The sequence below is a fragment of the Salmo salar genome, chromosome 10 (assembly GCF_965601325.2).
Source record: "Salmo salar chromosome 10, fSalSal1, whole genome shotgun sequence".
NCBI classification, from domain to species: domain Eukaryota; kingdom Metazoa; phylum Chordata; class Actinopteri; order Salmoniformes; family Salmonidae; genus Salmo; species Salmo salar.
Window position 1 is genome coordinate 5,063,540 of NC_138300.1, and position 14,925 is coordinate 5,078,464.

The 14,925-nt window shown below is 44.0% G+C and overlaps 1 protein-coding gene across 9 annotated transcripts in view; it reads right to left on the minus strand.

The window, feature by feature from the left end:
- The window catches only part of LOC106613452 (ephrin type-B receptor 3), a 123,011-nt gene that overhangs the window by 20,646 nt on the left and 87,440 nt on the right, over nt 1–14,925 (minus strand). For 5 of the 9 annotated variants that reach the window (XM_082956680.1, XM_082956683.1, XM_045687252.2 and 2 more), the window contains 8 exons: nt 13,274–13,436; nt 12,054–12,162; nt 10,485–10,537; nt 8,779–8,985; nt 7,112–7,359; nt 6,028–6,243; nt 4,301–4,450; nt 3,700–3,899 (listed from right to left, as the gene is read on the minus strand). In XM_082956680.1, the coding sequence (XP_082812806.1) occupies nt 3,700–3,899; nt 4,301–4,450; nt 6,028–6,243; nt 7,112–7,359; nt 8,779–8,985; nt 10,485–10,537; nt 12,054–12,162; nt 13,274–13,436 (1,346 nt within the window). The remainder of the gene's footprint in view (nt 1–3,699; nt 3,900–4,300; nt 4,451–6,027; nt 6,244–7,111; nt 7,360–8,778; nt 8,986–10,484; nt 10,538–12,053; nt 12,163–13,273; nt 13,437–14,925) is intronic. The other 4 variants (XM_045687258.2, XM_014215695.3, XM_045687257.2 and 1 more) reach the window with 1 other exon arrangement.

The following is a 14,925-nucleotide window of genomic DNA, read 5'->3' on the forward strand; positions in this document are numbered from 1 at the left end:
ACTCCGATTTACTATTAGAAAAGTTTGATTACCTTTGCTGTTCTTCATCAGAATTCACTCCCAGGACTTCTACTTCAATAACAAATGTTGGTTTGGTTCCAAATAATCCATAGTTATATCCAAATAGCGGCGTTTTGTTCATGCGTTCAAGACACTATCCGAAGGGTAAAGAAGGGTGACGCGCCCGACGCGTTTCGTGACAAAAAAATTCAAAATATTCCATTACCGTACTTCGAAGCATGTCAAACGCTGTTTAAAATCAATTTTTATGCTATTTTTCTCGTAAAAAAGCGATAATATTCCGACCGGGAGTCGTTGTTTTCGTTCAAAGAGAGAGAAAGTAAACATGGTGTCGGCTCGTGCACGCGCCTCCAGTCTCATTGTCCTCTGATCGACCATTATCCAAATGCGCTAATGTTTTTCAGCCATGGCCTGCAAAGCCACCATTCATCGTTCTGGCGCCTTCTGAGAGCCTATTGGAGCGTTAGAAAATGTCACATTATGCCAGAGATCCCCTGTTTTGGTTAGAGATGATCAAGAAGGCCAAGATATAGTCAGAGAGAGCGCTTCCTGTTTGGAATCTTCTCAGGTTTTGGCCTGCCAAATGAGTTCTGTTATACTCACAGACACCATTCAAACAGTTTTAGAAACTTTAGGGTGTGTTCTATCCAAATCAAACAATTATATGCATATTCTAGTTACTGGGCAGGAGTAGTAACCAGATTAAATCGGGTACGTTTTTTATCCGGCCGTGCAAATACTGCCCCCTATCCCCAACAGGTTAATAGAGCATCGTTAGCCACTTTCTGAAGTCTCGTACTGAAACGGAAGGTGTCTAGCCTGATCCCAGATCTGTTTGTGCTGTCTTGCCAACTCCTTATGGTCAGTGGAAAGACAGCCCAAACAGAGGATGTGGAATCAGGCTAGAAGCTGGCTACAGTAGTCAAAGGAAGCCAAAGGCACTGGGAGAGGCCACTAAGACCGTATGTCTCATGTTATGAGGGGCAGTCACCTGAGTGGATACTCCCAAACTGGAGCCCAAAGGGCAAAGGTGTTGTGACTGTTTCCTCATGGTTTTTGGTGAACGTTTTTTTGTTTGTCTTCAGTGTGAGTGATGAAAGACACAGATTTTGGGATTTTTCCGTGCCAGGCTACATGGGTATGCATTATGAGGCAGACACACCTGACCGCACATTGCCGCCACCCCCCGCACACACACGCACACCACACACACACCACACACTCACTCACGCATGACAGGAGGACACCTCCACTTGTATTGTATAAACTATAACACGACTCCCAAACCAGTGACAAAAGTTAGCCTAGCTACCGCTAACCACTACAAAGCACTAATGTCACGCCGGACGTCATGGCAGCTCATCTCTCACTCACTCTTTCCTCATTAGGCTCGGCGAGGGGCACACCACTCCACTGGCCCGTTTAAAATATTTTTAGCAAAAAATTTAAATCGTTCATGTCTTTTCGCGTCACTCTTAATCTAGCTAAATACTAGCTACTTAATCTTCCCTGCCATCGCCATAGCTACAGCTCCAGATCCCCGATGGAATCACCCCCTATTCCTCCTCACCCTCTTCCCCCTTCAGGCTCTTTCCATGAAAACGACAGAGGAATGTAGCATGAGGATATCACTAAATATGTGAAACCATCGATCTAAGAACTTCCTTGTAGGAGCTATGGTTGCCTTGAGTGCTTTATTGAGCAACGGTAATTCCACATTTGCATTGACAACACTGGCCAGTTGTTTGGTGGCTTAATGTTTTAGCTATGGGAAGTAATGTGTACTGTAGGCATTGCTGAGACACTGACTCTCATACACTCCCGTAAGTCAATTTGGATAAGGATATTTGTCCAGTGAAAAGTGTTATCGTTGTCAGCATGACTCGGGTGACTCTAGTACCACAGTCTCAGATAAAAAATGGCACCGTCACTACTAAACCCTAGTCCAGGGGACAAACTGTATTGCAGTAGACAGAAAACCAAAGAAACCCATTTCAGAGATATATATTTCTTCCTATTCTCTATAATGTAATCCATCACATACATAGATACATACACTATACAGTACCAGTCAAAAGTTTGGACACACCTACTCATTACAGGGTTTTTCTTTATGTTTACTATTTTCTATTTTGTAGATGTAAACTATGAAATAACACATATGGAATCATGTGGTAGAAATCAATGTAGAACAAATCAAAATATATTTGAGATTTGAGATTCTTCAAAGTAGCCACCCTTTGCCTTGATGACAGCTTTGCACACTCTTGGCATTCTCTCATTTCAATTGACAGGTGTGCCTTGTAAAAAGGTAATTTGTAGAATTTCTTTCCTTCTTTCTGTTTGAGCTATTCAGTAGTGTTGTGACAAGGTAGGGGTAGTATACAGAAGATAGCGCTATTTGGTAAAAGACCAAGTTCATATTATGGTAAGAACAGCTCAAATAAGCAAAGAGAAACGACAGTCCATCATTACTTTAAGACATGAAGGTCAGTCAATCCGGAACATTTGAAGTTTCTTCAAGTGCTGTCGCAAAACCCATCAAGCGCTATGACGAAACTGGCTCTCATGAAGACCGCCAAAGGAAAGGAAGACCTAGAGTTACCTCTGCTGCAGAGGATAAGTTCATTAGAGCTACCAGCCTCAGAAATTGCAGCCCAAATAAATGCTTCACAGAGTTCAAGTAACAGACATCTCAACACCAACTGTTCAGAGGAGAATGCGTGACTCAGGCCTCATGGGCGAATTGCTACAAAGAAACTACTAAAGGACACCAATAAGAACAAGCGACTTGCTTGGGCCAAGAAACACGAGCAGTGGACATTAGACCGGTGGAAATCTGTCCACTGGTCTGATGAGTCCTTATTTGACAAGAACTACCTTGTCTTTGAGACGCAGAGTAGGTGAACGGATGATCTTTGCATGTGTAATTCCTACTGTGAAACCATGTAGGAGGAGGTGTGATGGTATCGGGGTGCTTTGTTGGTGACAGTGTCAGTGATTTATTTAGAATTCAAGGCACACTCCACCAACATGGTTACCACAGCATTCTGCAACGATACGCCATCCCGTATTTTGTTTTTCAACAAGACAATGACCCAAAACACACCTCCAGGCTGTGTAAGGGCTATTTGACCAAGATGGAGAGTGATGGAGTGCTGCATCAGATGACCGGGCCTACACAATCAACCGACCTCAACCCATTTGAGATGGTTTGGGATGAGTTGTACCACAGAGTGAAGGAAAAGCAGCCAACAAGTGCTCAGCATATGTGGGAACTTCTTCAAGACTGTTGGAAAATCATTCCAGGTGAAGTTGGTTGAGAGAATGCCAAGAGTGTGGAAAAAGGCAAAGGGTGGCTACTTTGAAGAATCTAAAATATATTTTGATTTGTTTAACACTTTTTTGGTTACTTCAAAACTATGAAATAACACAAAATTATGATGTTTTCACTATTATTCTACAATGTAGCAAATAGTAAAAATAAAGGAAAACCCTTGAATGAGTAGGTGTGTCCAAACTTTTGCAAAATTCCCAGGTTTTCTAGAAATCCAGGTGGGAAGATAACTGGGTTATGGTTATCCTGGAGAATCTGTGAATTTTGCAACCAGCACCAGATTGAAGTAGCTGCTAACTAGGCTAAGATGGGCCAGACTGTTTGACAGCTTATAGGCTTACCCAGAAGATTGCGTGCTGCTGGTGACCACCTTGAGGCTGGCGGCGTTGCGGATGAGCTTGTCCAGCGTTGCAACGATCTGGGAGAATTTAGGCCGAAGGTTCCTTTCCTTGACCCAGCAGTCAAGCATGAGCTGGTGCAGCGCTGTGGGGCAGTCCATGGGCGGGGGCAGCCGGTAGTCCTGCTCCACGGCATTTATCACCTGGAGGGTTGGATAAGAGTTAGATTGACAAGTGGGATAGAATCAGACCTAGTTAAAATAGGTCAAATCTAAGGAATATGGTTTTGAATTATGAGAAGAAAAGGATAAGAAATAGGGTGATGACAGGGGAGAGAAGGGATAGGAGAGAAGGTGGGTTTAGAGTCAAGATAAGAAGAGTCAGCAGACTCTGGGGGGGAGATAAGAAAGAGCATGAGAAGGGAGAAGGGGGCAGGGGGGAGAGAGGAAAGAGAAGGGGAACCAGTTAGGAAAAAGTGGGAGTCAGAGTAGGAGAGTGACAGCTTGAAGATGTGACAGTGTTTTTCGGGAACGTTGAATGTCAAACTAAGTCAACTTAAACAAAGTCAAGTCCAGTAAAGTAAATAAAAGCAAGTTCCACTCACGTCCTGGTTGCTCATGTCCCAATATGGCCGCTCTCCGTACGACATCACTTCCCACATGACGATGCCGTAGCTCCACACATCACTGGCCGAGGTGAACTTCCTGTAGGCGATGGCTTCGGGGGCCGTCCAGCGAATAGGAATCTTGCCTCCCTGTGGATATGCGAATGAGTAGGTGAGCGTGAAATACTGGGGATGGAGTCACACACAGAGTTACACACATACAGAGGGAAGAGAGGGTGAGACAAACTTACACTGGTTGAGACACGTTTGATTATGATAAGATGCCAGGTAAAACTGAGGTACACAAATACCATACACATACACACAAAACCCTGAACAACAAGTTCATTGTGATTCTTATTGAATCTACAGTACAATTTGTGATTGTGTTCTTTATTCAGTGACAAAAAACTGAAACGCACACTAAAACCAATTTATTACGATTCATTCAAGACTTGACAGACACTATACTGTATATACAAAAGTATGTGGACATCCCTTGAAATTGGTGGATTCGGCTATTTCAGCCACATCCATTGCTGACAGGTGTAGAAAAATCGAGTACACATCCATGCAATCTCCATAGACAAACATTGGCAGTAGAATGGCCTTCCTGAAGAGCTCAGTGATTTTCAACATGGCACCGTCATAGGTTGCCAATTTTCCAAAAAGTCAGTTCGTCAAATTTCTGCCCTGCTAGAGCTGCCCTGGTCAACTGTAAACCCTGTTATTGTAAAGTGGAATGTCTAGGAGCAACAACGGTTCAGCCATGAAGTGGTAGGCCTCACAAGCTCACAGAACGGGACCGGTGAATGCTGAAGCGCGTTGTGCATAAAAATCGTCTGTCCTTGGTTGCAACACTCACTAACGAGTTCCAGACTGCCTCTGTCAGCGCAATAACTGTTCGCCGGGAGCTTCATGAAATGGGTTACCATGGCCGAGCAGCCACACACAAGCCTAAGATTACCATGCGCAATGCCAAGCGTTGGCTGGAGTGGTGTAAAGCTCGCCGCCATTGGACTCAGTGGAAACACATTCTCTGGAGTGATGAATCCCGCTTCACCATCTGGCAGTCCGACGGACGAATCTGGGTCTGGCGGATGCCAGGAGAACGCTCCCTGCCCGAATGTATAGTGCCAACTGTAAAGTTTGGTGGAGGAGTAATAATGGTCTGGGGCTGTTTTTTATGGTCCGTGCTAGGCCCCTTAGTTCCAGTGAAGGGAAATCTTAATGCTACAGCATACAATGACATTCTTGACGAATCTGTGCTTCCAACTTTGTGGCAACAGTTTGGGGAAGGCCCTTTCTTGCTTCAGCATGACAATGCCCCGGGGACAAAACTAGGTCCATACAGAAAGGGTTTGTCGAGATCGGTGTGGAAGAACTTGACTGGCCTGCACTGACCTCAACCCCATCGAACACCTTTGGGATGAATTGGAACGCAGACTGCGAACAGGCCTACACGCCCAACATTTGTGCCCGACCTCACTAATGCTCTAGGGGCTAAATGGACGCAAGTCCCCGCAGCAATGTTCCAACATCTAGTGGAAAGCCTTCCCAGAAGATTGTAGGCTGTTATAGCAGCAAAGGAGGACCAACTCAATATTAACGCCCATGCTTTGGAATGAGATGTTCGACGAGCAGCTGTCCACATACTTTTGGTCATGCAGTGTAGATGCCCGCACACACATGTATACACACACTACCAAAGTGTCCTACACACTAACCAGTGAGCTGGTGTAGGTGGGGTCCATGGCGTCATCTTCGAGGAAGCGCGACAGGCCGAAGTCAGACACCTTACACACCAGGTTGCTGTTGACCAGGATGTTGCGTGCAGCCAGGTCCCGGTGGACGTAGTTCATATCAGACAGATACTTCATGCCCGCCGCGATGCCACGCAGCATCCCCACAAGCTGGATTACTGTGAACTGCCCGTCGTTGAGCTGGAAAAGACAGAGAGATAGAAAGAAAAAGATAAACAAGCATTATACTATAATCTATATTCAATAATTAGTTTAACTGTTTAACATACTCCCATTTCTACCTCTTTGCCGCTCTCTCTTTTCCTACCAACTCTCTCTTTTGTTTTGTGTCTCTTTCCCTCACCCTTTTTCTTATTTCCCCCATATCTCTACCTGTCTCCCATCTAGCTCTCCTTCTGTTTCTCCCATGTCTTTTGTTTCACCCTTTTCTCTCTACCCTCTTTCTTCAAACCTTCCTTCCCTCCATCTCTCTCTCCTTCAATCTTCCGCTCTCTCTCCTTCTCAGTGTCAGACAATGTTTGGCAGTGATTCATAGGCTAGTGAAACCTCTGTAAATGTCAGAGATAGCGAGAGGAGTGGCACATTTGTAAGATACTGACAACAGACGGGGGTTAGGGTCTTTTCCACAGAGATAGAGAGGGTGTTATTATTAGGGAAGATTAGGAAGACATGTTTGGGTACTTTGGCAGATGATGAGATGATTACAGATACACATTTATGATGTGTTTTCAAGAGTATCAATTCTCTGGGTGTTTTTATATAGTGCATGTTCAATGGATTTAGTACAGATATTGACAGCAAGGTAGGCCTTTGTTATTATGAAAACATTTTTGGGGGTACAGTAGGTGGTGGGTAATGTTAGCAATATGTGAAATTATGTTTTTTTTTTATTACCTTTGCCAAACCCTGAGCTCAATGTTTCAAATAATTAGCTAATTCTAAACATATCCTTGTGTGTGTGTGTGTATGCACCCACCAAATTATTATTATTATTTAGTATTGTGTGTGTGTGCACCCTTGTGTGAGTATGTTCCACAGGTTCTCTTACCCTCAAGAAAGAGTCCAGCGCCCCGTTCTCCATAAACTCTGTGACGATCATGACTGGCCGGCTCTTGGTGACCACGCCCTCCAATCGAATGATGTTGGGGTGGTCGAACTGTCCCATGATGCTTGCTTCACTCAGGAAGTCCCGCCTCTGCCGGTCAGTGTAGCCCACCTTGAGTGTCTTGATAGCCACAATGATCTCACGTCGGCCGGGTAGCTTGCAACGCCCGCGACACACCTCCCCAAACTCTCCTATGAGAACGAGGAATGGGAGACAGCGAGAGAGAGAGAGAGAAGAGAGAGAGAGACGGAGGGGGGAAGAGAGGAAGGATCGGAAAAGTGGAGGAGAGTGGGGGAGAGATGGGAGAGGGACAGTTTACTGGTTAGAAACAAGGAGCCAGGGAAGGGAAGCGGGAGACTGCGAGAGAGAGGGGCTCGAGCAGTGTACGGTGGCTAGGAGTGGCAGAGAAAAGGGGGATGAAAGGTGAGAGTGAGGGACGGCCGAAGGAGAACTAATAACGTAGGGAAAAGTGGGTTAGCGTGGGTAGTCTGGGGGTTTGATAAGAGAGTGGGGAGGTGGGAGGCTAGAGAAATAGGTGGGGGTAGAGGGGTGGTTGGGGAGATTAGTATTCAGATGAGTCAGGGGCAGGGACGGAAGAAGAGGCTGGAGGCGAGAGAAGCTTGGGGGTCGTGGAGGCTTTGCGTTTAGGTCCTAACACACCAAGCGGGTGCGAGAGTGTGTGAGAGTGTGTGTGCGAGAGATGGAAACAAGGGAAGTGAGGGAAAGGGGGAGGGTAAAGGAGAGGGGCAACAGGGTTTGAGGATTGTCACTAAAGGCGAAGGCTGGGAAGCGACGGGTTCAAGTAGCAGCAGTAGATGTTAAGCCGTGGTAGTGGTAGCAGTAGTAGAGCAGAGGGGGCTCAGCTGCAGGCGACATACACCTCAAAATCCAAATTCCCATCACCACAAGTCTTCGTTCGGCTCAGATACAAGGCTAACTCTGAGTCGACAACAGTCCTGCAGCTTTTTAGCAAAAGTATTACTAATATTTCAAAATATCAAGATTTTAACTCTAACTAGTACATCAAAAAGGGGCGGAGGGATGGAGCAAGGGTGTAAACAGGAAGAAGTAAACAGGAAGGATGACCACAATAAGTGATGAGGTCAAGGGTCAAAGGGACTTTGGAGTGGCCCCCTTTTAGAGTGGCCCTCAAGACACTTAAAGAGGGGGATGGAGTTTAGAGATGATGTTCTAGCTTCTTGAATAGCCAATCAACTCTCCTAGATGATGATTAAGTCAGTTAGATTCAAGTTGGGGAGCTAATCAATTGAAGTCATTGATTAATGACAGTTGAACAAACAAAATAACTTCCTACTACAGAGCACCTCTCCAGGACCAGGAATGGGCAGTTCTTAGAGGTTAAAGGTTTAATAAAACAAAGAGATAAAAAGTGGGGAAAGGAGGTAGCAATCATAAAGGCACTTAGGTGCCAACCTAAGGGGGAGCTACAGTTGTGAGTGAAGCGAATTAGGGGACGCAACATTTTTTGCAAAGGTGTAAGTGCATATTTGTGATTAGGTGGGCTGCTAGTGCTGGGGGGATGGGGGGAGCGCGAGGGGAGGCGGGGATGGTTTAAGGGGGGGTTGGGACGATGAATTGAGTGAAAGTACCGCTTGGCGTGAAGTCCTCTAACGGTATGGCCTGGAGGTGACTAGCATTCTTCCCCCTGAAGCTCAGGAGCTTTTGTTGGTTACCTGCGCCAATGACTTCCTCGATCTTCACGCAGGAGATGTCGATCTCCTTGGCAAACTCGCGGATGGCCTCATTGGGATCCTCGTAGGTGAAGGGGTCAATATAGACCTTCATTCCAGGCGTGACTATAGGGGATTCAATAGTGGAAATAATCACATGAATCAAGGCAGTCAAGCAGAAATTACCATTCAAAATTATTTGTATAGCATTGATTGTTTATCAATTAAATGCATGAAGGCGGCCTACGTGTTGTAATGATAGCTTTGCTTCTAATGATAATGAGTGCATTAACATAGGATTTTACAGTCGAGGATTAACACCAATGAGATCCACAACCACTACACTCTCAGAAAAATGGGTTCCAAAGGGTTCTTCGGCTGTCCCCAGAGGAAAACCCTTTTTGGTTCCAGGTAGAACCATTTTTTAGTTTCAGGTAGAACCCTTTTGAGATCCATGTAGAGTCCTCTGTGGAAAGGGTTCTACATGGAACCCAAAAGGTTTCTTCAAAGGGTTCTTCCATCGTCTCAGTAGGTATTAAATAGAATGTTGCGGCCCACCCGCCTGTGGGGAAAACAACCTTTGGTTATCTTGGTTACCCAATTGACTCACAGCAAAAACGTCACCATTATAAAATGCAATTTTCTTGTTGTCTGCTTGGTTTCCTCATTTACAAAATTATATTTAAGAAAAGTACAACATGTCTAAAAGATTACTTTTGAACATTTCCTGCTCTCAAGCATTCTCACTACTTAGAAAAACATAATATTGTAGGGCTTCCCACATGCCCCGTTCGTGACGGCGCTAAAGTTAGCTACATGAGTGAGTGCTAGCCAATCAGAACATTAAGCTAGCCAAGACCAACAACACAAACAAACAGAATTTATAGCTACAAGAAGTGATTGGAGTTACAAACGGACTATACTAAATACTAAATTAGTTAAATCTCTTTCATGTGATGAAATGTTTTCCACACACATAGCTACATGTAGCCTACTTGGCCATTATGTCCCCACAATTTCCCACACTGAATAGATTGAAGCCACAGGGCTCTTCTCGCAGGCTCTATTTCCCTTTTAGTGAGCATTGTGAACCGTAGGTCGGGATTTTTGACCTGGTTTCTTTGAACAACACAGCGTTATTTCATATAACAAAACATCTGTGATGAAATTGGCTTTTTTACAATGGGGGTCAATAGGAAAGAATGTTTGTTTTCCCCAATTTGTGGGCGTGGTCGAGGGGAATTCCTTCTTATGACACCAAGCTTTATCTTGGCCAGGTTGTAGCTGTAAATGAGAACTTGTTCTCAACTGGCTTACCTGGTTAAATAAAGGTGAAATAAAAAATAATTCTAAACATGAATACCGACTCAGAGTATGGGTACAGCCGGTTAGGTTCTAGATAGGAAAAAAAGGTGCTAAGAGTGTACCAATGCTGCCTAAATAATCTGTGCCTGTTAAATGACATAAACAGTCTTTTGACACATATCTTGTGATATAACTGGCTTTTGACATGTAGTGTGTGGGTATACTGTTGGATGTAGGGACTAAGTCTAGCTCAGAGGGCGGCTGTTAGAATATGGATCACGTGGATAGCTTATAATGGAGGACAGGCAGTAGAGACTTACTGTACTGCTGCAGTTTCTCTGTGTACTCTGACTCGGAGCCATTCCTCTGCTTCCTGTGGGGCAAACCAGAGTAAAAACACAAAGTCAGTCAAGTACCGTATGGTGCAATACTCAATGGAACAGGATTGAGTGGCGATGATTTCAGCACAGCCGTGTCATTAGAAATAGAGAATACCACTGTATTGCTGCTCACTACGATATCTTTATATTTCAAACTAAGAAATAGAGAATTTCAGGTAAAACTACAAAATAAGATAAAATATCAGACAGGAAAAGTAGGACTCTGTTTATATGTCTGAAATGGCAGCTGAGAGAAAATATAATGGCCCAACTCTAGAAGTGAAGGACAAAGCCTCATCCAATGGCAGCCTCAGCTGTCTCCCTCAACACCCAGCTTAACACTCCCTCCTGCACGCTGGTTCAGACTAATACACTGTTCACTCCCAATCCCCCTTATTTATTCTGTTCATCCTCCTCTTTCTCTTATTTCTTCAGTATCAGTCCATTAATGCGGGGGAGATGGCTATGACAGGGCGAAGGGGGTGGGGTTGTTGAAATTACATGTTAATGTGGTTCCTTTGTTGTCTAACCAGTAACCGGGGCAATAATACCCGCCGGTGATTTGCATCTCATTTCCAATTCAAATGCATTTCAGAATATGTCAAGGAGCCTCTGAGTTTTCCTTCTTTTTTTTCTTCTCTCGTGGCAGATGCTAGCGAGCTAAGCTAAGACAAAGAAATAGACTATTCAGCCTGACAGGGCCCAGGCCTGTCAGAACGGGCGGCTCACAGTGAACCATGCCACCGCTGCCGCGAGAGGCGGATGACTGCCAACCAGTCGCCAAATGGGAGGGTGTCAAACTTGAACACGTCGCCAACCTGCAGACTCCCAGTGACAGATGAGTAGTACTATGTACAGTAGAGTTGAAAGACCACGGCCAGGCTTTTACAAGAACTGAATGGATAATAAAGTTAAATGGACTAATATCCTACAAGTGAATAGAAATCAATAGGGATGGGCCGTGTCCAGGTTTTTGGGACGGGCAGCATCCAAGTGCATATACCCGGGCACTCGATGACAAGGCCATGAGTGCAGGCCTATTAGCTTCTAGCAGCTGAAACTCATGCTCTGTCCAGTGGGCTAGCCTAGCGAGGGATTGGGAGGGAAATCTGTATGGACTATCCACTGGATAGAGCTAATCTCTAACTCGCAAAACTCTTAGGTGGCAGCCAGTGTAGAGCGTCCCTGTCTTCCTGTTGTGTGTTTAAGGACGTAAACACATTCAAAAGTTGACATTTCCATTTCGTTTTTGTGTGGGTGTTTCAATCTGTAAATCAAATATGCCAGGAATTACCATAAATATGCGGTTTTCTCACTTGCTAACATTGCTATGCTAACATTGTTTCATCCACAAACTGAAGTATGGCTTATTGTTAGCTATTATTGTATGAGCTTGGTCAACTGCTTTTGATAATGAACGTGGCTTCAACGTCGGACGTAGACACTTCTTCAACGTTCGTCTAAACGACAATGTGTTCACTGGGTAGTATCGACTATGTTTATTCTCACCTGAGGCAGACGATGGCAATGACGACTACAGCGATAATGAAGACTAGACTTGCGGTGGCAGAACCCACAATAAGGGGCAGCTGCTCCTGAAGAGACTTTTCGGGGTCACCTAGAGGTCAAGAGGTTAGAGGTCAGGGTGAAGCATAGGTACCTGTCACCACTATCACATAAATACAAATACACTACACCCACACGGCCCTCACACCCTCCGACTAGGCGAACTCCCGACATCACTTTGTCCTTGTAATGTATGCGTGCATCTCCCACCTGTATAGAATGATTTGAAACAGTTTGCTACAGCAGGACAATAATCCTGCTGCAACAGGACATTTTTATTATGATGGGGATTATTATTAGTGGACATTTTTGTAGGGGTTGATACATTTTTCCTAAGGGAAAATCAAGTCTGAAATTTCACAGTGGAAATTACAAACTTCAGAAGCCTTTTTAAACCTCAAATAAACTACAAGTTAAAAATGTCCTGCATTGCAAGAACGCTCTCCTGCAACAGGGTGATGAAATTAAGATCCTATATCTGTATAGGCTTTCAACTCCTACACTTCGGCTACTCCTAGAAACCACTCCTACACTTACTCCTAGAAACCATATGCTTATGTAAAGACAGGCATGCCCTTGTGTTCACCACTCCGCATCAGAGAGAATGGGAAGGATATTGGCAGTTTCCCCAGTGTATGTTTTGTCAGTTTCAACCTTTAGATTCACGATACAGTACTGTAGCCTAACTGGCTCTAATATAAATTGGAATGACAGTCAAATAACGGGAGACATCGTCATAAATGATTCGGCAGACAGGCACCAAAGGTTTATTATTTCAATGATAAGCCTAAAGAAGTATAAACCTTTTGTAAGGCTTTTGAGCCTCTACATATTTATAAGCAGGGGCACAGGGTAAGGAAGTGGAGGTAGGAAGCAAGTGATGTAATATGGTCAGTTAGCCGACGTGTTAATCCAAAGCGATTTACAATGAACACTTATACAATAGGCTATATGTGGCCTTCGCATGAAGCAAACCCACCGTGCTGCTACCAAGTTGTGAGTCATCATCGCAACCACGAGATGTGTACCTGTTTTACAGCGTGTGAGAATTTCAGTAGTATTCTGATGCATGCTTGTGTCAATGCCGTCCCTGTATGTGTTTTAGACTGTTGACAAACCCCAATTTCTGCTCATGGGGAGAATTTTTTAAAATTAATTCATACTTTTTAGGTTGGTGCTGAAGTCGGCGGGGCTGCTATAGCGGCCGTACCCAGCCACTGTGCGGGCCCGGACCTGGACCACGTAGAGTGTGCCCGTCTTGAGCCCCTCGATGCGGGCAGAGCTCCTTTGGGCTGTCATGGTGTGGGCGATGGCCTCACCCTGGTCCTGCCAAACCAAACGCACAGAGAATGGTTAAGAAATGCCTCAAAAATGTACTAAAACAAACAACATCCCCTCATTCATATCATCCATATTCATCACCTTCCCTCCAACCGCTTTGTTGCACATGCCATGTCCAACAAATCTCACCGTACAGATGGCGAGAGGCAGCGCGAGGCGAGAATAGCTGGAGAGCTTTAATCGGTGGGTACAACACCACAACAAACATAGAGAGAGACACTAACCAGGTTTCCATCCAACCTTTTTTTACCGATCACTGTACCTGTACACAGCCAATCTGTAAATAGCACACCCGACTACCACTTCCCCATATTATTAATTACCCTTTTGCTCTTTCGCACCCCAGTATCTCTACCTCCACATTATCATCTGCACATCTATCACTCCAGTATTAATGCTAAATTGTAATTATTTTCGTCTCTATGGCCAATTTATTGCCAACCTCCCTAATCTTCTACATTTGCACACACTGTACATAGATTCTATTTTTCTTTTCTTTTGTGTTATTGACTGTACGTTTGTTTATGTGTAACTCTGTGTTGCTGTTTTTGTCGCACTGCTTTGCTTTATCTTGGCCAGATCACAGTTGTAAATGAGAACTTGTTCTCAACTGGCCAACCTGGTTAAATAAAGGTGAAATAAAAAATCTAATAAATAAATATATTATGCGAGTAAAGTCCATGTCAAATAAAACATATCACGTCAGGCCTGATGGAAACAGCAAATCTGTCCGTTAACTTTCCATTTGTAAACTTTAATAACAGGATATGTTGTGTGGTCCTCCCACTATGACTCGGGAAAGCATGCAGTTATATACAATTAAGTTATGATGAACTTCCACAGGGTGGTGAAAGTGCATGTTAATGAGCTTGATGCTCTTTTTCCAATAAATATAGAGGGTCTTATTTTGGTGACAAGATGATCGATGCTTGGCAGCAGTTTGACAAATAAAAATGATATCGCTCTTATCAACAATAATCTCATCATGTACAGTAGGTAGCCAACCAGGCACTGTATCTGCGAGCTGTTGGTTAGAGCGCACGTGCCAAGACCAGTGGGCACATTCACTATATAACGCAACATATATTTTGCCAAAATCACCAGTAGAGTTAAAAATTAGATAAAAAAATGAAAATAACACATAAAAATGAAAATAACTATTTTTTATTTATTTACATGGGAATGTAACCACAAAAGCATTTATGTCCACTATGTCATCACGCACAGCCTTTTATCATCAACAAGTCAATTTGATAGAAAAAGAACTCTAGTAGAAAAACTTTGTTTTTATAAAGATTTTTGAATATTTTAATTGGGGGTAAACAGAAAAGAAAAGGAGGAGGAATTGAGAGGGGAAGAAGGAATAAAGGCAGGAAGGAAGGATCAACTAAACGCCCAGCGGACAGAGGGACCGGATTAAGACTTTGTCATAAGTGTTGTTGTTATTGTTGTGGTGTTGAACTATTTCCTACGG